Below are 25650 nucleotides of genomic sequence, written 5' to 3'. Positions count from 1 at the left end.
GGAAGAAAGTGAAAGGAAAAATTAGGAAGCTGGGTAGTGAGTGGTGCACATGATTGAGTCCTTGTTACTATGTGCAAAGACCCAGGTTCAAGCTCCCATCTCCCACCTGTGGGGGCTGGGAGAAGCTTCATAAGCAGTGAAGCAGGTCTGCAACTGTCTTTTTCTCTCCCACTCTATTTCTCCCTTCCCTCTCAATATCTTTCTGCCCTATCAAATAAAATAGAAATAAAATAAAATAAAATAAAATGGGAAAATGGCTGCTAGTGGATTTCTAGTACTGGCACTGAGCCCCAGCAATAATACTTGTGGGGAAAAAAATAAATGAAGGGACTGGAGGGTAAGGAGGGGTCTGTCTTTGCAGGACTCAGCTCACAAAGTGAACAAAGAACAGCTACCTCGATGCAGTGGACGGGGGATACACTTTATTCCTTTAAGAACATGTCCTTCCCTGAGTGCACTGTGTGTGTTTCCACAAAGACATGAACTCATGAAATCTGCTGGTCCAGTTTACATCATCCAAGTAGGAACCCAACTTCTAGAATACCGAGAATTTCATCACTATCAGCATCTCTGGGGGTTCCCTGAGCACATATGGTCCCTTCCTTTAGAATGACCTTTCTGGTCCAAATTCTGGGGGGAAAAATGTCCATACACACTTTCCAGTGGAGAGTGACTGTTCTGTGGCTGAAAGATGAACCATAATATCAGACTAAAAGGCACTGAACCTAATCACGGTGTTCTCTTCCCCACGTCATCAGAGCTTAAGATGTTTCACTGGAGATGTGTTCCTTCAAACATAAGATGTAGGTTTGACTGTAAGAATATGATTAATGGGAATCAGGAAGTCCAAGACATCCTAAACCAAAGCAAAGGCTGTGCTGGGTATTACTCTTCCCCGCCATGCTGCTTCTTCCAGAGATGTCCGCATCTAAACCAGCTCAGACAGATCATTCCTACAGTGGGGCTCTGAAGCTGACTGCTTAGTCCTTACTGCCCAGAGATGATCTTCTGCCTCTCATGGTGCAAGAGGACATTTCACTGACCATCTGTGGTCAGACTGTCCACTAGGAAGCAATGGCCTTGGGATCCAACAGAAGAAAAGAGGTACAGTGCTCGGGGACACCATGTTGGTTGAATGTCCAGAGTGGTACACACATCACACGAATCCAGTGGGCTAGCAGTTGTGACTATTAGACACTCATCCCTGACTCCCAAATGCTGGGAGAGAAGAAGGTCTACACCGACTACAAAGAGCAAGGCTCTGTCTTGGGACCATGTGAGTATTTCCCAAGTCACATGATGTGGCACTTGTTCAACTGGGCTTTCAAGTGAAACTTGACCAAGAGGATGGTGGGGCCTTGACAGAGGCCTGGTCATACTTTTCCATGTCACCACAGTTGAGTGGCATAATTGCAGAGTTAGCTGTGACATGAGGACACAGCCACAACACAGATCCAGTGCTTGGAGAAGCACATCCATGGGACCTGGGACACTGAGGACAAAAATGCTGTCAGGACTCCTCCCAGCTAAGATGTGTGGTGCTTGGTTTCTTCACAGATAAGTGACAGGTCATTCAGAAAACGGGGAAAGATAGAAAGTTCCAGACCAGCTTATTCAGTTTTTTTCCTCCTAAAACAAGCCACCTCAGGCCAATCAGCTTCTTCTCCAGGACTACACAGTAAACACATCTGGGAGGGCATCTGGAAGGACAGAGGTCTGAGATGAATTCTATATCAAAGGTGTCTGTAGGATTCCATTGAAGTAAGTGGCTAGCCCTGGACTGTACCCATAGCACTGTCGCTGGATGTGGCCAGAGTACGGGGCAGGTTCCCTTACTCCTTAGTGCTTCCCTGGAGAGTCTGCACAAGATGCTGGTAGGTGTCTCTCTCCACATGCCATGAATGACACCTTCTCACATACTCCCTGCCATTGGCCACGATCTCTTTTTCTAATTCAGGATCACTAACCAGTCTCTTTGCCTGCTGAATGAACTCCTGCAAAAAAGGAAGTGGGAAAGAAACAAGTGAATCACTGATGAAGAGGGTTTGCCAAGTACGTTCAGAAACCTGTATCTGCATTAGTCCTCATCTCCTTTTTCCCTTTCCCTCATGTGGAGATAATAGACTTTAGGAAGAAGGACAGTTAATGGAGACACTGTGATTAAAGAAGAAATTTTGTGCACATATGCACACACACATACACACACACACACACACACACACACACACACACACATTTGACTCTTGGGCAATACAGGGACAAAGGACACTGACTCCGCATAGTTGAAAACTCCCCTCAAAACTTAACTTTTCATAGCCAACTGTTTTCTGGAAGCTTTACTGATACCCCAAGGAAGTGATGAACACGTATTTTGCATGTTCTATGTGTTATGCAATGTGTTCTTACAATAATCTAGAGAATAGGAGCTGCTATTAGGAAAGTCATAAAGAAAACACATTTATAAACACAAGTAGAACCTGAAATGGAATTGGCATATCACACCGAAGTAAAAGACTCTGGGGTGGGTGGGTGGGGAGAATACAGGTCCATGAAGGATGATAGAGGACCTAGTGGGGGGTGTATTGTTATATGGGAAACTGGGGAATGTTATACATGTACAAACTATTGTATTTACTGTTGAATGTAAAACATTAATTCCCCAATAAAGAAATAAAAAAAGAAAACAAAAAAAAAAAAAAGAAAACACATTTATGTGGTTCGGGAGGTGGCTCTGTGGATAAAGCATTGGACTCTCAAGCATGAGGTCCTGAGTTCGATCCCTGGCAGCACATGTACCAGAGTGATGTCTGGTTCTTCCTCTCCTTCTCTCCTCCTATCTTTCTCATAAATAAATAAAATCTTTTTTAAAAAAAGAAAACACATTTATAATTTTTGAATGAAACTGTCAATACCTTAAGCTATCTGTTTCTAAGAAGATCTGCTTATAAGTGGATCCACATAATTTATACCAAGCTAGGATGACCATCCCTGGAAAAGCAGTTGAGTTATTAATATCTAATTCTTCCCAAGATCAAAGCCTCCTACTTATTTATAATGACTTAAATCTATAATTTCTTCCCTTGACAACAAGTCTCGGTCAAGATATGACTTCAGGTCTCACTCCAGAATCGGAGCCCCTATATGATACTACCTTGCTTCATTTTTTTTCCTTTTAAATTTTCTATCTTTATTTATTTACTGGATAGAGACAGAAATCAAGAGGGAAGGGGGTGATAGAGAGGGAGAGAGAGACAGAGAGACTGCTGCAGCACCGTCACCACTTCCAAAGCTTTCCCCTTGCAGGTGGGGACTGGGGGCTCAAATCTGGGTCCCTGATCATTCTAACATATGTGCTTAACCAGGTGTGTCACCACCTGCCCCCTCCTTTAATGTCATTTTGTTTTTAAGATTTTTTTTTTAGTTATATTTATTTATTTATTTATTGGATAAAGATAGGCAGAAATTGAGAGGAAGGGGGAGATGAAGAGGGAGAGGCAGAGACACCTGCTGCCCTGATTCACCATTTGTGGAGCTTTCCCACTGCAGGTGGGGACCAGGAGCTGGAATCCAAGTCCTTGTGCATTGTAACATGTGCGTGCATCCAAGTGCACCACCCAGCCCTTCTCTATGTGTTTTTATAGTACAGGTCCCTTTATCTCCCTGGAGACAGACTGCACTTTAGATTATGGGTGGTGTCTGGAGAGGAAAACACTAAGCTTCACAGTAAGATCTGGATTCAAATCCTGCTGCAAGACATAAATGAGCCACTTGGCTTTGGGCAGGCTAGTTAACTTCTTCCAGTCCCATACTGATCACCTCTGATGGGGCAAGGGTACTTGACTGCTAGGTCCAGCCTTGTCTCGAATGAGGGCAGAGTGCAGGAGAGGGATTTATTTATGCATTCCCTTTTGTTGCCCTTGTTGTTTATTGTTGTAGTCGTTGTTGTTATTGATGTTGTCGTTGTTGGACAGAGAAATGGGGAGAGGAGGAGAAGACAGGGGGAGAGAAAGATAGACACCTGCAAACCTGCTTCATTGCTTGTGAAGTGACACGACTCCCTTGCAGGTGGGGAGCCGGGGGCTCGAACCCGGATCTTACGCCAGTCCTCGCACTTTGCGTCATGTGCGCTTAACCCACTGTGCTACTGCGGGACTCCCCCACTCATATTTCTTTAGTCTCATTATTTACTGATGCTCACAGGAAGGACACAGTGATGAAAGACAGGCATTGATAACCAGTTTTTGTTGTTGTTGTTGTTTTAATATCCAAACTCCTAATAACTGAAATGAATCAGAATTATTTGGGGGTGATGAAGTGCCTTCAGAGAGAGAAGGGAAATGTTCACCACTTAGCCCATTTTCATGTAAGTCAAGTTCCTGAGTTGGAGGACATGTGTTTCAATTCAAATGCTATCCTACATATGAGTGAGTGTTTTTTTTTTTCACCTCATGCTGAAGTAATAGCTGATGTTATGTGGTTTGTTAGGGACACCCACATCTTCTTGAAATCATTGTTAATTAAACACTGAATGCCTTTTATAGCTAGTAATATAAGCAGCAATATTTATGATCGAGTGGAATTATGTTTTTATGTATTATGTACGTTTTATAGTAAACTGGTTTTTTCATAATAAAAAAAGATAATATATTTCATTCCCATTTCATAGTAAAACATTTTTATTAAAATCATTTGAGAGGCTTATAGCTTTGGTATATTACTTTATGATAATAGTCATATATTTGATTTATCTGATGCACGGACTTTGGTTGAAACCCAACCCCCTCCTGTTCCTTACTGCTACATAATAATGATTTTTGCTACAAAATCTCAAATAATAAAGTTTCTAGGAACAGGCCAGGATAAAATGCCCTTTTTCTTTCTGCACAGAAAAATGGAGAGAAAAAATGGACTTACCTAAAAGTATAAGTGACTTGGGTTAAAGAGTAGGAAACATTTTAGCCATTGACATAATAAAATTCAGGGTGAGTAGCTCAAAGAAATTAAAAAAAAAAAAAAAAAGGGAGTCGGGTGGTAGCGCACAAGCACAAGGACTGGAGAACGGGCTTAAGGATCCCGGTTCGAGCCCCTGGCTCCCCACCTACAGGGGTGTTGTTTCACAAGCGGTGAAGCAGGTCTGCAGGTGTCTGTCTTTCTCTCCCCCTCTCTGTCTTCCCCTCCTCTCTCCATTTCTCTCTGTCCTATCTAACAACGACAGCATCAACAACAATGATAAAAAACAACAAGGGCAATGAAAAGGGAAAATAAATAAATAAATATTTTAAAAATTAAAAAAAAAGAAATTAAAAAAAAAAAGGGAGAGAAAAAGAAAAGTAGAACACTGAGGCCAGGTGGTAGCGCACCTGGTTGAGCGCACCTGGTTGAGCACACGTGTTACATACAATGCACAAGGACCTGGGTCTGAGCTCCTGGTCCCCACCTGCTGGGAGGAAGCTACACAAGGCTACAGGTGTCTCTCTGTCTGTCTCCCTCTCTATCTCCCCGGCCCTTCTCAATCTCTGGCTGTTTCTATCGAATAAATAAATAAATGAATAAAGGGTGGAGGTAGATAGCATAATGGTTATGCAAACAAACTCTCATGCCTGAGGCTCTGGAATCCCAGGTTCAATCCCCTGTACCACCATAAACCAAAGCTGAGCAATGCTCTGGTAAAATAAAAATTAAAAAAATTAAAAATATAAATAAATATAATAAAAATAGGAGAAGACAGGTCTGGAAGAGTGAAAGCCCTCCTTGTGTTGCTGAGGTGACTATGAAGGTCAGGTGCTGAACGCAAGCCTATGGGCAATGACAAACACACACTGACATGGTCACTGCTATTGGTCACTAGGTGGACTGTGGGTGAAGAGAGTGGCAGAAATCCCTATCTGCCCCTACCCCCCCACAACTTGAAGCTGGTCTGGTCCCAAAACTTGCTTTGACCAACATTGTATTGTGGAGTTTAGAGAAAAGCCCCGAATATTGAGAACAGTCGTTAACCGGAAACCAACTGTTCCTTGTTCCGTGTAAATATTTGCACCTGTACCCACCCTGTGATAACTACAAAAAGGTGGGATGAAAAATGATCGGGGTCGCAGACTCTCCCCTTGTGTAGAAGGGTGTCGCAGTGGCCCTATCTTAAAGCTTGCTAATAAAGGCTCTTGCCATGTGATTCTGGTCTTGTTTGCGTGAGATCGGGACTCGAACTTCTGAGTATAACAGTATGTCAGAAGTGGTGTATTTTGACTTCCAAATAAAGCTTTAGGACAATTTACAGTTCCCCCTTTTTCCTCTGGGAGCCTAGAAGCCACCATATAAAGAAGCCTGGGTTTGTCTTCTTGAGGTTAAGACTAATAGGAAATAGGCATCCAGGTCCCAAGCACTAAACGCATATGGTACTAATACTCATCTAAGTTTAAAGAGATAGCTGACTGGATGAGTAACCCAAGGCAGACCAGTAGAAACATCCAGCTGAACCCAGTTCCAATGAACAATTCACAGAATTGTAAGCCACTAAATGTTAGGCTTCTTAGTTACATAACAATATACACCTGATACTTTTGCCAAGCATTCATGTTTCTTCTGTCTTAGATGAAAGGCTCCCAAATTTTTCGTTTAATTCCACTCCGCTGTAAGATAACATGGAAGATCCCCACCCCAATTCCAAAAGTAAATACTGATCCAACCAAGCCAATCATGGTGGCTGTGGGAGACACATGCTAGGGTGACCCCAATGACTCACACCCTTGCAGAAGAGTAGGATGTGTTGGGCAGACAGCATAATGACTATACACATGCCTTTCGTGCCTGAGGCTCCTGAGCTCACACATTCAATTCCCAGCACTATCATCAATTAGAGCAGAATGTTCTAGCTGTCATCACAGAATGTGAACTCAGACCTACAGGGATGCAGAATAAGATAAGATAGAAAGAGGGAGTCGGGCGGTAGCACAACAGGTTAAGCTCACGTGGCGCAAAGCGCAAGGACCCGCGTAAGGATCCCAGTTCGAGCCCCCAGCTCCCCACCTGCAGGGGAGTCACTTCACAGGTGGTGAAGCAGGTTCTGCAGGTGTCTGTCTTTCTCTCCCCCACTCTGTCTTCCCCTCCTCTCTCCATTTCTCTCTGTCCTATCCAACAACAATGACATCAATAACTACAACAATAAAACAAGGGCAACAAAAGGGAATAAATAAATAAACACATATTTTAAAATTTTTAAAATAGGCAGATTAGATAAACAGATTAGCTAGATAGATACATAGATAATAGATAGATAAGGCCCTTTCATCTCCCACGTGGTTCAAGAATCTCAAGAACCGTGGCCTGGGAGGTGGCACAGTGGATAAAGCACTAGATTCTCAACCAAGAGGTCCCAAGTTCAATCCCCAGCAGCACATGTACCAGAGTGATGTCTGGTTCTTTGTCTCTCTCCACCTTCTCATGAATAAATAAATAAATTCTTTTAAAAAAAGTATCTCAAGAATCTGAACCTATAGCACACACAGGGCATGGCAAGACCCACATCCCACCCAGTGATCTATCTCTCTGGCCTAATCTTTTCTTTCCTTTTCTTTTTAACCAGAGCACTGTGCAGCTCTGACTTACGGTGTGAAAGATTGAACCTGGGATTTTGAAGCCTCAGGCATGAGTCTGTTTGCATAACCATTATGCTATTTACCCTCCTCTTTTTTTGCCTCCAGGGTTATTTCTGGGGCTTGGTGCCCGCACTATGAGATCAGTGCTCATGAAGGCCATTTTCCCCACTTTGTTGCCTTTGTTATTGTCATTATTGTTGTCATTGCTGCTGTTAGTTGTTGTTGGATAGGACAGAGAGAAATGGAGAGAGGAGGGGAAGACAGAGAGGGGGAGAGTAAGACAGACACCTATAGACCTGCTTCACTGCTTGTGAAACAACACCCCCCCACCCCCGCAGGTGGGGAGCTGAGGGCTCGAACTTATGCGCTTAACCCACTGTGCTACTGCCCAGCCCCCCTACCGTTTTTTTTTTTTTTTTTTTAAATTGCCACTGGAGTTATTGCTGGGACTCTATGCTTGCATGACAAATCGCCTGCTCCTGGTGGCCATTTTTCCTTTCATTTATCTGACAGAATAGAGAGAAAGAGGAGGGGGAGAGATAGAGAAGAGAGAGAAAGACACACCAACAGACCTGCTTCACTGTGAATTGTCCTCCCCTGCAGGTGGGTGGTGGGGATCAAACCCAGGTCCTCACACATAGTAATATGTGTGTTTAACTTGGTGCACCACTGCCGGATGATCCCCCTGACCCATCTTTTAAATGGCAACAATAGCCAGTGTGGGGGAAGGACTGCTTGTTCATGTGACAACAGAATAGTTAAAGACAGAAGCTTACTTTAAAATAAATATCAGGTCAGCCACCAGGAGCTTCTGCAGGTGGCTATGGAATAGGGAACACCTCCCTGGGGAGGTTTGAAACAATAGCTCAGTAGGCCAGTCCTGTCTGAGGAGGTGGGGTGCAAGGGGTTGGTGGTGTGTGTGTGTGTGGGGGGGGTCATGAGCATGAGCTTGATCATGCATGGTGTAGGCTAGGAGTCTGACCAGGCTCTTTCGTCTTGCCCATGCCCAAGCTGATCATTATAGGATTTATCAGTGGATCAAACCCTTTTCTGGGACAGTGTCTGAACTTGTATCTAAGACACAAGCTCATACACCCAGCAGACCCCAGAGCCATGAGGACCATCATTCTCAGGGGACATCTAAGAAGTAATGAGAAAAAGGCAGCAATAAGGGGACCAGGCAGTGGTACACTCAGTAGAACACACACATTACCATGTGTGAGGACCCAAGTTCAAGCCCCTGTCCCCATCTGTAAGGGGGAAGCTTTATGGGCAGTGGGGCGGTGAGGCAGGTGTCTCCCCATTTCTCTCCCTGTCTCTCTCACTCTTTATTAAAAAAAAAAAAGGTCACTAGGAATGAAAGAGTTATACTGACACTAAGCCCCAGTAAAAACCTTGGTGGCAAAAAAAAAAAAAAAAAGTAAAATAAAAGAAAAAATAGGGGGCAGGGTGGTGACACGCACCTGGTTGAGTGCACATATTACAATGCACAAGGACGCAAATTAGAGCCCCCAGTCCCCACTTGCAAAGGAAAAGCTTCATGAGTGGTAAAGCAGGGCAGCAAGTATCTCTCTCCCTCTCTATCTCCCCCTACCCTCTTGATTTTTGGCTGTCTCTATCCAATAACTATAATTTTTTTTTAAAAAAAGCCTTTTAAAAATAGAAAAAATGGCAGCAAACAACATGAGCCATGTGATGAGAAAGTCCACATATGCTCAATTACCAGCTGAGTAAGAAGAAAAAGGGTTGGGAGACCAGGCATGGCTCATCTGGTTAAGTGTACACATTGCAGTGCATAAGACACAGGTTCAAGCCCTCAATACCCACCTGCCTGCAGAGGTGGCGGGGGGGGGGGGCTTCACAAGTGGTGAAGTCGTATTACAGGTGTGTCTCTGTCTCTCTTCCTCTCTAGCTCCTCCTCCCCTCTCAATTTCTCTGTCTCTATCCAGTAATTAATTAATAAATAAATAAATAATTTTTAAAAAAAATTAAAAAGAAGGAAAAGGGTTGGTGTGATGGTAGAGTGAACATGTTCCTAGAACTCTGCTCTAACCAACAGGCTGGTCTCTTGGCCATGGGTCCCCAGCAGGGGCAAGAATGTAATAACCGCAACCAACACTCATTACATGCTTATGACTGGGAATGCATCCCGTTTCAGAACTCAGTATTTTCAGGGTTTATTAATGTGGTCTCTGTGCTGTAAAAAAATATATATGCCCCATGTGGGCTGTAAGCACACCCCAGTCCTGGAATCAAACCATCGCAAGAGCCACACTAAGCAGGATAAATACATGAATAACTTCACAGAGGCTTACATGGAAATTTGCTGCCAAGTAAGGTTCAGCACCAAACCCACTAAAAATAAATCATATTACAAGTGCCTTTTGAGGGACCAGGTGGTAGCACACTGGGTTAAGCGCACAGAGTGCAAAGCACAAGTGCCTTTTGGATTGTAGAACTGCAGAAATGGGTCTCAGATGCAGTGCTGTTAGTCATGCAGCTCCTTGGACACAGAGAGACACAGGGGCACAGTGGTCCCAGAGGATCGCCCACATGACACAGCAGTGAGTGGCTGACAAGGAATAGACTCGGGTCCTCCAGTCCTGGTCACCAAGGCCTTCTCCTCTGCCCATTTGATTCATAAGAAATAGAGCTGAAGGGGCCGGGTGGTGGTGCACCTGCTTGAGTGCGCATGTTGCAGTGCGCAAAGACCGGGTTTCAAGGCCTCAGTCCCCACCTGCAGGGGGAAAGCTTTGCAAGTGATCAAGCAGTGCTGCAGGTGTCTCTCTGTCTCTGTTTATGTATCACCCATTTACCTTTCAATTCTGACTGTCTCTATCCAATAAATAAGGATAATATAAAAAATTTAAAAAGAAATACTTGATTCACATTAAAAAAAAAAAAAGTAGAGATGAGCCCCAAAAGTAACAGAAACGAGACATTTGGGAGCCACTGGTTCAGTTCTGAGTAGCTACTGTGGTTCTCATCTTCCTTCTGGCTCCTAACATAGGGATACCTCACTAGGATCAGCTGGAAAGAGAGAGAGAGAGAGAGAGAGAAAGAGAGAGAGAGACATTTGTGCCTGAGGCTCCAAAGTTCCAGGTTCAATTCCCCCATACCATCATAAGCCAGAGCTGAGCAGTGCTCTGGCAAAATTAATAATAATAAAAATAAGTAAGGACAAACACTGTACATGAGAGTTGTGGGGTTAGGAGACCGTCAGTGAGGTGGGGGTCAGGCAGTGCACAGGTTACCAGTTCCCACCTTCAGAGGGGAAGTTTCATGAGCTGTAAAGCAGTGTTGGGCTCTCTCTTTCTCTCTTTTTCTTTATCTCTCCCTTCCCTCTTAATTCCTCTCCATCTCTATCAAAAAGTAAGTAAAATATATTAAAAAAGAGAAAAATAAATTCAGAAAGTTTCAAAGCTTCAAAAATTACCTCACAGACTTGGTAAGCTAGCTCTAAACTAGTATTTCAAATACATCTCTACAGGTGGGGGAGATGATATGATAGTTCTGCAAACAGATTCTCATGCCTGAGGTTCTAAGGTCCCAGGTTCTATCCCCCATACCACCATTAAGCCAGAGCTAAGCATGCTCTGGGGGAAGGGGGAGGGAGAAAGAAATAAAAGAAGAGAAGAGGAGAGGAGAGGAGAGGAGAGGAGAGGAGAGGAGGAGAGGAAGAAAAGAAAAGGAAAGGAAAGAAAGGAAAGGAAAAAAGAAAAGAGAAGAGAAGAGAACAGAAAAGAGAAAGGAAAGAAAGGAACCAATATGTATGTCTCTAGTATCTTCTTCTTCATCTTGATACAGTTCCTCATAGGCTATATCTAGGGGTGGCTGGTGGTGGAGCACACCCATTATAGTGCCCAGCACTTGTGCACTTGACCCAGGTTCATGGCCTTGGTCTCCACTGCCAGCGGAGAAGCTTCACAAGTGAAGCAGTGCTACAGGTGTCTCTGGGTTCAAGTCTAAATACCTACCCCCCCCCCACCCGCCATACTCATACACTCCTAAGGTAAAGGGTTCACTCTGGGGTCCTTAGGACAACTCCCTCCTGTGGTTGTTGTGAGAGTAGGTGAGGTCCACCACAGTCCCCAGACCCCACAGGGTTACCATATTCTGGAAGTGGGGTAAAACCCAGTCCCCACTGGCCACTGCATGGCTGAGAGGAGGCTTCCCCCATAGAGCACGTGCACGCACACACACACACACACACACACACACACACACACTCACTCACTCACTCACTCACTCACTCACTCACTCTTACCTCTGGAACTAAAGACCCTCTAGCTCACGACCTCTATTTTTTTTTTTAATATTTATTTTATTTATTTATTCCCTTTTATTGCCCTTGTTGTTTTATTGTTGTAGTTATTATTGTTGTTGTTGTTGGATAGGACAGAGAGAAATGGAGAGAGGGAGGGGAAGACAGAGAGGAGGAGAGAAAGATAAGACACCTGCAGACCTGCTTCACCACCTGTGAAGCGACTCCCCTGCAGGTGGGGAGCCAGGGTTCGAACCGGGATCCTTATGCCGGTCCTTGTGCTTTGCGCCACCTGCGCTTAACCCGCTGCGCTACAGCCCGACTCCCACGACCTCTATTTTTAAGGAACGACTTGACTTTACCCTCATTACATTGGAAAAAATGTAAAATATTTCCGGTTGGTTTGGATCTGCCATTTGAGGTGTAAATTTGATTGTGTCTACATGCAAACCAGGTATTTCCATACAAATGCAATCTCCAAATGGAGATGTGCTCAAGTAGAAAAAACCTTAGGGCAGTTCAGGGAAATCGTATGAAATCAAATGAATGAAAACATCTCATTAATAATTGCTTGTATTGATGACAGGTTGAGGTAGTCCAAGTTCCCACAGCTCTAGTTAAACAAATAAGATAACTGTTTGAGACATGATTTGCGTTCCTTTTTCTTTTCTTTTTAATGTGCCCATTAGAAAAACATGACTTGTAGGGCTGGGTGATGACTCACCTGGCAGAGGGCACTTGTTACCTTGGGAAAGGACCAGGATTCAAGCCTCCCAGTCCTCTCCAACAGAGGGAAAGCTTCCCAAGCAGTGGAGCAGTGCTGGTCTCTCTCCCCTCTGTCTTACCCTCTCTATCAAAATGAAAGAAAAAGGGTGACTGGGAGGTGGTTACATGTTACTATGTGTAAGAACCCAGGTTCAAGGCCCCAGTCCCCACCTGCAGGGGAAAACCTTCCAGGTAGTGAAGCAGTGCTGCAGGTCTCTCTCTCTCTCTCTCTCTCTCTCTCTCTCATTTTCTCTCTCTCTCTCTCTCTCTCTCTCTCTCTCCTGGTCTTCCTTCACTCATGTTCTTTGTCTCTACACAATAAATAAGTATTTATGTATTTATTTATTTATGTCTCATACTGCTGGGGCTCAGTGCCAGCACTAGGAATCCACTGCTTCTGGTGGCCATTTTCCCCCCATATTATTGGATAGGACAGAAAGAAATCGAGAGAGGAAGAAGAGATAGAGAAGAAGAGAAAGACAGAGTGACAAAGACTACTTTGTCACTTGTGAAGCATCCTCCCTGTAGGTGGGAAGCAGGAGCTCGAACTCAGATCCTTGTACAGGCCCTTGTGCTTAGTACTACGTGTGCTTAAATGGCTGCACCACTGCCCGGCACCCACTATTTAAAAAGGGAGGAGGGGAGAGAGAGAGAGACAGACAGAGAGAGAGAGAGAAAGAGAGAGAGAGAGAGAATGAAAAAAAAATAGCCACCAGAAGCAGTGGATTTATCATCCAGGCACCAAGCCCCAGAGATAACCCTACTGGCAAAAAAGGAAGGAAAGAAGGAAGGACAGAAGAACAGAAGGAAGGAAAGAAGGAAGGACAGAAGAACAGAAGGAAGGAAAGAAGGAAGGTATGAAGGAGAAAAGAGGAAAGACTTACATGACTTGTGTATAGCTGGACACATAGCCATGTGTCAAGCACAAGGGCTTCAGCCAACAGGCCCTATGTACAACATAGCTGTCTGTCCCTTTTGCTCAGAAAGTAGCCCGGCTCACACAATAAATGAGATGATCACCCTCCATCATCAAGCCATGCACGACATTCTAGACCAACTCCCATTCAGTTCTCCCAGCATTTCCCTCAGACTCAAATGGAAACTCAATCAACACTAGAGGAGCATCTGTGCTTTCAGGGACTGACCCAGTGCTAGGCACTGGGTGTTAGGCATGATAGGTGTGTTTGACTCTTAAGCAGTATATATTCTTGGCTTAAAAGTTTTGTAAAATAATGAAGAGAGAAATGATACTTGGTGGGAATAGCTCACTTGGATAGAGAGCTGCTTTGTCATCCACGCTTGTGTATGCCCCCCACTACACTGAATGAAGCTTTGGTGCTGTGGTCTCTCTCTCTCTCTCTCTGTCTCTCTCTCTCATTCTCTCTCTCTTTCTGCTTCCATGGAGAGAGGGGGTAGAAAGGGTAAAGGAGGGAGTCGGGCAGTAGCACATAGCGGATTAAGCGCAGGTGGTGCAAAGTGCAAGGACCAGCTGAAGGGTCCTGGTTCCAGCCCCCGGCTCCCCACCTGCAGGGAAGTCACTTCACAGGTGATGAAGCAGGTCTGCAGGTGTCTATCTTTCTCTCCTCCTCTCTATCTTCCCCTCCTCTCTCCATTTCTCTCTGTCCTAGCCAACAATGACAACATCAATAACAATAATAACTACAACAATAAAACAAGGGCAACAAAAGGAATAAATAAATATAAAAAAATTAAAAATTAAAAAAAGAAAGAGAAAAGGGATGAAACACACCCATCTAAAAATATTTGTGTATAAAAAAACCTATGCTCATAGCAGCATAATTTGTAATAGCCAAAACCTAGAAGCAACCCAGGTGCCCAACAACAGATGAGTGGCTGAGCAAGCTGTGGTCCCTATACACAATGGAATACTACTCAGCTATTAAAAATGGTGATTTCACCTTCTTCACCTCATCTTGGGTAGAGCTTGAAAAAAAATCATGTTAAGTGAGGTAAGTCAGAAAGAGAAGGATGAATATGGGATGATCTCATTCATCAGAAATTGAAAAACAAGATCAAAAGGGAAAACACTAAGTGGAATTTGGACTGGGTTTGGTGTATTGCATCACAGTAAAAGACTCTGGGGTGGCTTGGAGGGGAGAGTCGAGGTCCTGGAACAGGATGGTAGAGGACCTGGTGGGGGTTGTATTGTTATGTGGAAAACTAAGAAATGTTATGCTTATACAAACTATTGTATTTACTGTTGGCTGTAAATTATGAATCCCCCAATAAAGAAAATTTAAAAAGGGGGGTAAAGAGGGACAGGGAAACAGAGACACAGAGAGAGAGAGTGAGAGAAGTGAAGAAAGAAAGAAAGAAAGAAAGAAAGAAAGAAAGAAAGAAAGAAAACATACTTGGTGGCAAATAGCCTCACCAAACCTCCTAAGAAGAGGGTTCCCTGTGCTGAACTTATTATTCCTTTGTGCATTAACAGCTCCGACAGGGTGACAGAATGTCACCAAGTATCAGGAAGCAGGAATGAGGCTGACAGTCTATGACCTGCTCCGTGTCCCCTCTAAGACGTGTCATTAGCCCCATCTTACTGATGAGAAGATGAACACAGAAGAAGCACAGCCAGAGTTACTTGGGTTTGAAGATGGGGGGAAAAAAAAATCAAGATCTCAACACAGCTTTACCAACATTTATTACATGAGCTGTGCAGCTGGAGGCTTCTCTAACACACCTCACTTGCCCCTGGAAAATGAAACCTTTGGTTGATTGTCAAAGTCACAACTGTGGAAAGAAAAGAGACCATTTCACAAAAGTATAAATCCATGCAAAGCTCAGAAGAAAATTTTCACCTGACACACATGAGCCACCAACTTCCTCCTCTTCCTGCAATGCACTTTTGTCTCAGTTGCCTACAACAATACCCAGAGCCTCCTAGCCAAGTTAGTTAGTGCTACACTTTAACGTCTAACCACGAGAGATAACAGGGATTCAAAGTTGCCATTAAATGTCAACTGGGTGGTCCGGGAGGTGGCGCAGTGGATAAATGTCAACTGAATTTTAATTTTGGAGCTATAAAAGGCAAGCATAAAAGAATTTCATTCCCTTCTCCCTCTTAAAACAAGAAAGCAAACAGGATGATTGTGTGGTTGTGGAAAGAAAAAAAAAAATCAATGTTTAGTAGGTTCAAAACTACTAACTGCAGATTCAGTAAGGATTAGAACAGCATTTATGATAAAAACAAAGATACACAGGGTCCGAGTGGTGGCACACCTGGTTGAGCACACATGTTACAGTGCACAAGGACCCAGGTTCAAGCCCCTGGTCCCCACTTACAGGGAGGAAAACTTTGTGAGTGGTGAAGCAGTAGTGCAGGTGCCTCTTCGTCTCTCTTCCTCTCTTTCTCCCCCTTCCCTCTACATTTCTCACTGTCTCTATCCAATAAGTAAATAAAGATTTTTTAAAAAGGGCCAGTGGATGGCGTACCTGGTTGACCACACAGGTTACAATGCGCAAGGACCCAGGTTCAAGCCCCCAGTTCTCACCTGCAGAGGGAAAGCTTTGCAAGTGGTGAAGTAGGGCTGCAGGTGTCTCTCTGTCTCTCTATCTCCTCCTTCCCTCTCAATTTCTGGCTGTGACTATACAATAAATTAAAAAAAAAACAAACCCACAAAGTTACACAAACTTGACAAGGCTGGCACTCTGGCATGGAAGTCCCACCCTAATAAGTGAAATGTCTGCTCTAACATGCACTGGAGTATGTATTTATTTGAAGAATTTATTTATTGTGTGGTCTGGGAGGTGGCACAGTGGTAAAGCATTGGATTCTCAAGCATGAGGTCCCAAGTTCAATCCCTGGCAGCACATGTACCAGAGTGATGTCTGGTTCTTTCTCTCTCCTTCTATCTTTCTCATTAATAAATAAATAAATTCTAAAAAAAAAATTTATTTTTTATTTTTATTTTTTATTATCTTTATTTATTTATTTATTTATTTATTGGATAGAGACAGCCAGAAGTTGAGAGGGCAAGAGGGAAAGAGACAGAGAGGCACCTGCAGCATTGCTTCACCACTCACAAAGCTTTCCCCCTGCAGGAGGGGACTGAGGGCTCCAAACCAGGTCCTTGAGCACTGCAACAAGTGCGCTCAACCAGGTGAGCCACCACCCAGCCTTAAGATTTTATTTATTTAGGGAGTCCAGCGGTAGTGCAGCGGGTTAAACGCACATGGCATGAAGCGCAAGGACCGGCCTAAGGATCCTGGTTCGAGCCCCTAGCTCCCCACCTGCAGGGGAGTCACTTCACAGGCAGTGAAGCAGGTCTGCAGGTGTCTATCTTTCTCTCTCCCTCTCTGTCTTCCCCTCCTCTCTCCATTTCTCTCTGTCCTATCCAACAATGACATCAAAAACAACAATAATGACTACAACAACAGTAAAAAACAACAAGGGCAACAAAAGGGAAAATAAAATATATTTAAAAAATTTAATTATAAAAAAATATATTTTATTTATTTATATGAACACAAGATATGGCGAGAGACAGAGAAAACCAGAGCATCAGTCTGGTACTTGGGATACCAGGGATTAAATGTAAGACCTCATATTCTCAGGTCAGCACTTTGCTCACTGTGCCACCTCCTGGGCCCTGGAATACATATTTGAAATACATTTGCAAGCACTGGCAACCCATAAGGGGTGAACTTCTGACTTCACCAGGTGAGATGAGCAGAGCTACAGTCAGTGCCTGCTATTTAAATGCATGTTTCTTTTTGAAGCCACACCTCTGAGCTTGTGCTAGGTCAAGACTGATGGAGACTACAAAGGAATGCAGATTCTTGCAAATATTAACAGGACTGCCTTCCAAGGGGTGACACAAAGCCAGAAAGGCCAAGCTGTTCTCATTCTGTGCTCAGTCTAAATCACCATTTATAAGAGATTATAAAGACAGGTGTGTGTGTGTGTGTGTGTGTGTGTGTGCGTGTGCGTGCGCGTGCGCGCGCGCGCACGCGCACGCACTCACACACACTCTAACACTGAGAGTAAAAAATATAAACATTGTGCTTGGAGAGATGAGAATAATTACTTTGACAGAGTGGAGACAATATTCTCAAACCTAAAGCCTGACTATGTTGATTTGTCAATGTTGATTCAGAGAGACCCAGCATGTGGAAAGAAAGCAACTAGCCTTTTTCCTAGACTCTAGGCCCTAGAGAATCAACAGGTAGTTAAGAACTCTCCGTATCCTGACATTATTTTGGATTTTAGACAAGGATACAGCATCTGCCTTTTGCTAATGATCTTACCATGTACGCCAGCTCAGTTGGCCACTCAACCCCAAGAGTCAGGAATTATAACTGACTTCTAAATCCAGAGAAGAAATAAGAACTTGGAGACCAAGTCTAAGGTCACACACTCAGTGACGTTCTGAGGGATTCAAATGTAGGCAGACACACCATGGCACATCCTCCCAATCACATACCTTTCTCAGACTGCCCTAGTCAACACCAGTGTTTCTAGACACCAGTGTTTCTAGTCACCGGGTAAACGTACCATCGGTGCCACCTGTCAGCTATACTGTTTACACACATACTTGTGTGTATCTGTATAGGTAAGCGTCATGCTTAAAGATGGCTACACATTGTAAGAAATTTCATCACCTCATCGTATGAATGTTCTAAATATAAATATAAATTGCACAGGCTGAGACAAGACAGGCTGCTAAAACAGCAAGGATGTATGACACAGCCTATCATGACCACCATATGTGGTCACACACTGACGAGACATCATTAATCCACCTGACTACGCACTGTTTTCATGAGTTACAAGATATGTGGCAGTCTTGGGAAAGCCAGTAAATGTTCTAGAAACACCAGACTGTCTTTGAAGTGTACTTAGTTCAGAAACCACATTTAAAAAGTCAAGTTCAAGGTCATGTCACACATGGGTAGCAGAATCAGAAACAGAGTTCAGATTCTGATTCTTGAAAGTTCTGAGCTTTCTTCCAGGGGCTCATGCAGGGAACTGCCTGGTAGGAACAGACCCAGGGCCCCCACATGAGAAACTGAACACAGGGAAACCAGTCTTGTTTACCTGAGGGTTTGAGAACAGCAATCCAGTGACGCCATGTGTCACCAGAGCAGCATTGCCAGTGATGTTCCTCGCCAACACAGGGACTTCCAAGTTCATTGCCTGCAAGAGTTAAAGAGGAAAGAAGACAGGTGAGCCAGTGTGTCTGAGCTTCTCTGTAAGATGAGCCCACGTGTGGGAGAATCAACCACTGGCACTTCACAGAAACATACAGCTTACCAAAAATGATTCCCTACAGAAACATGAGATTTTTTTCACAATACACACTGAACTCCACTCATTGCACCTGCAAGCTCTGGAAATGATGTGTGATAATAGCTGGTCTGACAGAACCACTGCAGTGTCACTAAGAGACACCCCCCCACACACACACACACACACACCACCACCACCACCAAAAGTTCCTTTGACACTTCTTCAGTGACGAGAGCAGAGGATACACTTTTAATTACCGTCATTACTTTACCCCAATGACTCACTTTTCCTCCCACTCAAAGCATGTTTATGCCAAGAGGACTGAACACCTCTCCGGTGCACAGACAAAAGTGAGTACGCGCATGTTCCTTCACCATCCTGACTATGCAGGAAGCAGGCTTCCCACTCCCACAGGCTGGGACCAGCACGTAGCTCCCAGAAGACCATGAGACCTCAAATAAATGCTCAGCAGCTTAGGCGGGAAGTATTGATCTTGTCCACTACTGTGGATCTCTCCTTACTATTTGGGGAAGCAGGTCCTGGAAGGGTATAGCCTGGTTGGCTCTTGTCAGGTCTACCTGGGCCAAACCAGATGTTTTGCAGCAGACATGAGGGACATGCTTTTAAAATGTGCTGTCCAGGACCTGGAGAGAGTTTACCCACTCACTCACGGTGGGTTTGGGCTCTGAGACCACATGAGAATACCACAGACAGCACAGGGGAGGTTTCACGGATGGTAGAGCAGTGCTGTGGTATCTCTCCTCTCTCTAAATGAAAACAAAGAAAGACAAAGGGGAAAAAAAAAAAAGAACTGAGCCTGGGAGGTTCCTTAGAAATATTGCGTGTGCTCAAGGCCAATACGTCTGTTCCCTGGCAACACACACCACCACCGAGTCAATAAATTGGCTCTTCCTATAAAAAGGGTATCTTAAGCCTCAAGACTTTGCTTGCAGAATCTAATTGCAAGTAATAAAAATAAGTTGGGAATACAAGGTGAATCCTCAGTGGACCATAGTCTACTGCAGCAGATTCAGAGAAACAGAAGGGGAAAGGGAAGGTTTGGTTGAGGATGAAATGTATTGACACCCATCTTGGGGAAATGTACCCTTGTGACACACAAATCCTGTAATCAACATTTCCTCGATCAAGTAATATTACAATTGGAAAAGAGAGAGAGAGAGAGAAATAAAAGGCACCAGGTCCGATCCCCAGCACCACCATAAGCCACAGCTCTGGTAAAAATAAAATAGTAATAATAATACATGAGAGGGTAACATCCAACTATTAGAAACATCAACTTCGTGGTCCAGGAGGTGGCGCAGTGGATAAAGTGTTGAATTCTCAAGCTATTGAGGTCCTGAGTTCAATCCCCGGTAGCACGCGTACCAGAGTGATGTCTGGTTCTTTTTCTCTCTCTCTTCCTACCCCTCTCATTAATAAATAAATAAAATATTTTAAAAAAACATCAAATTCTCCTTTAAGTTCAATGTTGTGGGTAGCTCTATGGCATTCAGAACTTTGTGTGATGCAGAAGTCACCAAGCCCAAGCCTTCATGATGGTATGGGACACAACAGTAAGGGTCCAGTAGATAGATTCACATGGCGAGAAAGCTATAGAACCTTCCTAGTCATAAGTCATTGTTGTTTGCTGCAATCAGCTTATTGTTGGCAGTAATTATAGTACAATTGCTTGGTTTTCTGGTTCCTGTCACCCAAATAGCCCGTGTGTGTGTGTGTGTGTGTGTGTGTGTGTGTGTGTGTGTGTGTGTATGTGTGTGTGTGTTGCCTCCAGGGTTATCACTGGGGCTCAGTACCTGCATTACAAATCCACTAGTCCCACAGTCATTTTTTTTTTCTTTTGGAAAGGACAGAGAGAAATTGGGGGGTGGATAGAGAGAGAAAGATAGACACCTGCAGATCTACATCACCACTTGTAAAGCATCCCCCCTGCAGGTGGGCATCCAGGAGCTCGAGCCTGTATGGGGGATCCTTGCCCAGTTTCTTGTGCATTGTACTAGCCACACTTGTATTTTTTTTTTTAAAGATTTTATTTATTTATGAGAAAGATAGGAGGAGAGAGAAAGAACCAGACATCACTTTGGCACATGTGTTGCCAGGGATCAAACTCAGGACCCCATGCTTGAGAGTCCAAAGCATTACCACTGTGCCACCTCCCAGACCACCACACTTGTATTCTAAAGACACGTGATAGTTGGGATCTGGAGTCTCAGTTCCACCTTTTAGGAATGATCTAAATGTCTCTCTCCCCATAGGACAGGAACAATTCAGATGCCGTTTTTACACAAATAGTGATGTGATCTGTTTTGACTTAAGGTAATGAAGCCAACGGCCAAAGCAGTTACAAGGTCATGATCTCATGGTGACCACAGCTGTCAAATACTCGAGCTGTCTGTTGGCTTCCTCTGCTCATTCCAGAAAGGCTGTCAGCTCATGAAATCTGCACAACAAACTGTGATTTTATTTCTAGGTATCTGTCTAGGAGGTGCCCACCTGGATGGAACCTTGGAGACCAGCTCCTCTCAAGCCACATCTGAGTTTAGTGCTCAGTCTTATGAACAGTGCCAGAGTTACAGCTTCTGGGCCAGGGGTTCAGTGACATTGTCAATCACAGCTGGAATTTTTGCCAGTTGACTCAGGCTAAGCATCTGTCTCTTTGTGGAGCATGTGCGGCAGATGTGCAGGTTGGGAGAAGGTATCTAGGGATTCAGATGTATGGGGGGGGAGTAGATAACATAATGGTTATGCAAAGAGACTCATGCCTGAGGCTCCGAAGTCCCAGGTTCAATACCACCCCACCACCACCACCAGAAGCCGGAACTGAGCAGTGCTCTAGAGAGAGAGACACACACAAGATAGGAGCTGGGTGGTGGCACACCTGGTTGAGCAAACATGTTACAACGTGCAAGGACCCAGGTTCAATCCCCACCTGCAGAGGGAAAGCTTTGCAAGTGGTGAAGCGCTGTTGCAGGTGTCTGTCTCTATCTCTCTCCCTCTCTATCACTCCCTTCCCTCTCGATTTCTGTCTGTCTCTATTCAATAACTAAATAAAGATAATAAAAAATAAAAAGAGAAAGGGAAATCAAGATACAGGATAAGGGCTGGAAAGACAGGGTAATCGTTATATCAGCAATTCTCATGTCTGAGACTCTGAGGTCCCAGGTTCTATCGCCAGCACCCCCATAAGTCAAAGCTGAACAGTGTTCTGATATCTCTCTTCCTCGTCTCAGTTAAAAAGTGGGGGTTAAATTGTTATGTGGAAAACTGAGAAACGTTATGCATGTACAAACTAGTATATTTTACAATAGTTGAATGTAAACTATTAATACCCCCCAAAACACAGAAAAACAAATAAATAAAATGTAAACAGGGGCTGGGGGGGGTAGGCAGAGGCAGGAGGGAAGAGAAAGGGGATTGGGAACCCAGTGCTCTATGGTGGAGGGAGGTGACAACTGGTGGACAAGGTGTGTTGCTTCCTGTTTTGTGGAGATGGGACACTGTATCCTGTGACAATAGCAATCAACATAAAAAAACAACTTATTGGGAGTCGGGCTGTAGCGCAGCGGGTTAAGCGCAGGTGGCGCAAAGCACAAGGACCGGCATAAGGATCCCGGTTCGAACCCCGGCTCCCCACCTGCAGGGGAGTCGCTTCACAGGCGGTGAAGCAGGTCTGCAGGTGTCTATCTTTCCCTCCTCCTCTCTGTCTTCCCCTCCTCTCTCCATTTCTCTCTGTCCTATCCAACAACGATGACAACAACAATAATAACTACAACAATAAAACAACAAGGGCAACAAAAGGGAATAAATAAATAAAATTTAAAAAAATTATAAAAAAAAACAACTTATTTTAAACAAATTAGTAACTGTAAGAGAAAGAAAATGAAAATTAGGGGGGTAGATAGCATAATGGTTATGCAAACAGACTCTCATGCCTGAGGCTTCAAAGTCCCAGGTTCAATCCTCTGCACCACCATAAACCAGAGCTACTGAGTGCTCTGGTAAAAAATAAGAAGGAGAAGGAGGAGAAGGAGGAGGAAGAGAAGAAGGGGAAGAAGGAGAAGAAGAAAATGAAAATTTTAGTAAAGCTTGTGTAAAAAGGGTGGTACACTCAAGCAGCAACAAATTTTAGAGCCCTTTTTCCTTACGCCGTACACAAAATGGAAGAACTAAAATCATAAAATAATTAGATGAAAATAAGCAGAGTAAATCTGAAAAGGTTTAGTTTACACAAAATCCTTTTTAGATACGGCACCAAAAGCACAAGTTATCAGTAACAATATTAATAATAAAGGGCAAATTTGACTTAATCAAAAATGTAAAACTTTTGGATTTCAATAGAAACCATGAAGAAAGTGAAAAGATAATATACAGTACAGGGGAAAACATTTGCAAAACATAAATATGATAAAGACACCTGTGCCAGTAATAAAATTGTCTCACAACCTGCCAATAAAGAAGATATATAACCCAATTTATAAGTGGGCAGGTGAGCTGACTAGATACTTCTTCAAAAGAGCTATGAAATAGAGCAGTGGCTCCCAAAAAAGCTGTTTGATGCATCTGAGTCAGATTCACAATGAGATAGCTTCACTGGTAGCAAAGGGGCTGTTCTCCAAAAAAAAAAAAAAAAAACAATAAGTGAACTGAGGAGGCACCATAATGGTTATGCAAAACATTCATATCTGAGACTCTGAGGTCTTATGTTCCATTCTCAACCCCACCATAAGTCAGAGCTGAGTAGTACTCTACTCTCTCTCTCATTAATATAATATTAGGAAAAAACTTTTTAAAAGACAAATAAAAAGGCAATAACAAGTTGGTGAGGATGTGGAGAAATCAAAGCCCTCATATATTGCTAGTGAGAAATGTATTTGTCTGGGGGGGGGGAGACAGCATAATAGTTATGCAAAGAGACTCATGCCTGAGGCTCCAAAGTCCCAGGTTCAACCCCCACCCCCCCATGATAAGCCAGGGCTGATGCTCTGGTTTAAAAAGAAAAAAGGTGCTCTGGTTTAAAAAGAAAAAAAAAAAGGGGGGGTTATCTAATTCTCAAAAGGTTAACAATTATTTTCTTAGCCCAGCCTTTCTAAAAAGAAACCAGATAATATGGATGAGAAAATAAGTCTCCCTCTCTCTCTCTCTCTCTCTCTCTCACACACACACACACACATCTCTCTCTTCTCTCTCTCTCTCTCCATATACATATATATTCTTGTAAATTTAAGTCTAAGCAGGCCTCAACAAAATAATGAGCCCAAACTTGACACAGTGGGTTAGTTGTACAACATTCGCCCCACTGCCCACGCAGCCAGGAAAAGTTTGGTTTGGAGACGTTATCAGTAAAAGATGTGCTTCAGCAAAGTAGAATTTTTACATACTTCCACAAGAAAATAAAGCAAATTGTGAGCAGTCAAAAGACCACCTCCATCAAAGCGAGCCATGTTTGTTCTGTGATTATCCACGCTGGTTGTTTGAATTGATTCTAATTAAACACACTTTTGCCAACCTCTAAAATCAGTTTCATTCAAAAACCCTAAGCCCAAAGGTTATTTTCGAGTTTTCAAAAGGAACACAACATCAACATTTGAAGGCAGTCGGAATTGCTAACAGCTGCCTTTCCTCTGAAGTCAATAAGATTTGACAGCAATTCATCTACAATGAGATGCTGTGTGTGCTACTTAGAAAGTCATTCCTAAATTTTGCTTCACCTTTTCTTAAGAAGCTAAAAAAAAAAAAAAAAGACCCCTATATTTACATACAAAGGAACAATCCAGCACCAGGCCTGAGCACAGGTATACAGCCCTGTACGTTTTTTTTTAAGCTACTGTGAAGAATAAAAAGCATTGTTCCATGATTGCTTCACAGCTAAAAGCTGATTTTCAAATTAATGGAGATTAATGTTAATCACGAAACTTAGGTTAGATACTGACATCAGGTTGGAAATCAACAAAAGGTAAAACCGCACTGTCTGCTTTGGAAGTCTCCAACACTGAGTTCACAGCTTGAGGGCAGACCTTCTATGTCACCTCTCTCCACTCCCAATATTGTTTCTTATTAAAAACATATCTAAAATTGACTTCCTAGCTTCTTCCCACACGAAGACCCCTAATTTCATCTGCTTCTATTCCTACCTTTGGGTTCCTGCTTATTGAACAAATTTTCCTGCTTTATTTCTTACTGCCTTTCAGCCATCAAGTCCTGACTTCCCTGGGCATATAACCTCACCAATGTGTCTCCAAGTCTCACCTCTCCAAAGCCCTACTCCACTAGGGAAAGAGAGAAACAGGATGGGGAGTGGGGGAAGCCCGGTGGTGGCACAGCGGGTTAAGCACACGTGGCGCAAAGTGCACGGACATGCATAAGGATCCCAGTTTGAGCCTGAGGCCTGCAAGAGGTTCCCTTCACAGGCAGTGAAACAGGTCTGCAGGTGTCTGTCTTCCCCTCCTCTCTCCCTTTCTTTCTGTCCTATCCAACAACAACGACAGCAATAGCAACAACAATAATAAAGATGATAAACAACAAGGGCAACAAAAGGGGAAACATTAAAAATTAAATTAAATTAAATTAAAAGAAAAAGAAACAGGCTGGGGCTATGGATCAGCATGCCAATGTTTATGTCCAGTGCAGAAGCAATTACAGAAGCCAGACCTCCCACCTTCTGTACCATAATAAACAATTTTGGTTGGGTGGGGGTAGATAGCATAATGGTTGTGCCTAGGGCTCCGAAGTCCCAGGTTCAATCCCCCACATCACAATAAGCC

At 43.6% G+C, this 25650-nt stretch overlaps 1 protein-coding gene across 3 annotated transcripts in view; it reads right to left on the bottom strand.

Annotated features, from left to right (window-relative positions):
• Nucleotides 1–400: 400 nt before the first annotated feature.
• Nucleotides 401–25650, bottom strand: part of GLT1D1 (glycosyltransferase 1 domain containing 1) — a 154215-nt gene continuing 128965 nt past the window's right edge. For 2 of the 3 annotated variants that reach the window (XM_060193294.1, XM_060193295.1), the window contains 2 exons: nucleotides 18680–18778; nucleotides 401–1994 (listed from right to left, as the gene is read on the bottom strand). In XM_060193294.1, coding sequence (XP_060049277.1) covers nucleotides 1833–1994; nucleotides 18680–18778 — 261 coding nt within the window. In that variant the 3' untranslated portion in view covers nucleotides 401–1832. The remainder of the gene's footprint in view (nucleotides 1995–18679; nucleotides 18779–25650) is intronic. The other variant, XM_060193296.1, reaches the window with a different exon arrangement.

This window comes from Erinaceus europaeus, chromosome 6 (genome assembly GCF_950295315.1).
Source record: "Erinaceus europaeus chromosome 6, mEriEur2.1, whole genome shotgun sequence".
Taxonomy (NCBI): domain Eukaryota; kingdom Metazoa; phylum Chordata; class Mammalia; order Eulipotyphla; family Erinaceidae; genus Erinaceus; species Erinaceus europaeus.
Note: the sequence above shows the minus strand (reverse complement) of the source record. Positions and strands in the feature narration are given on the sequence as shown.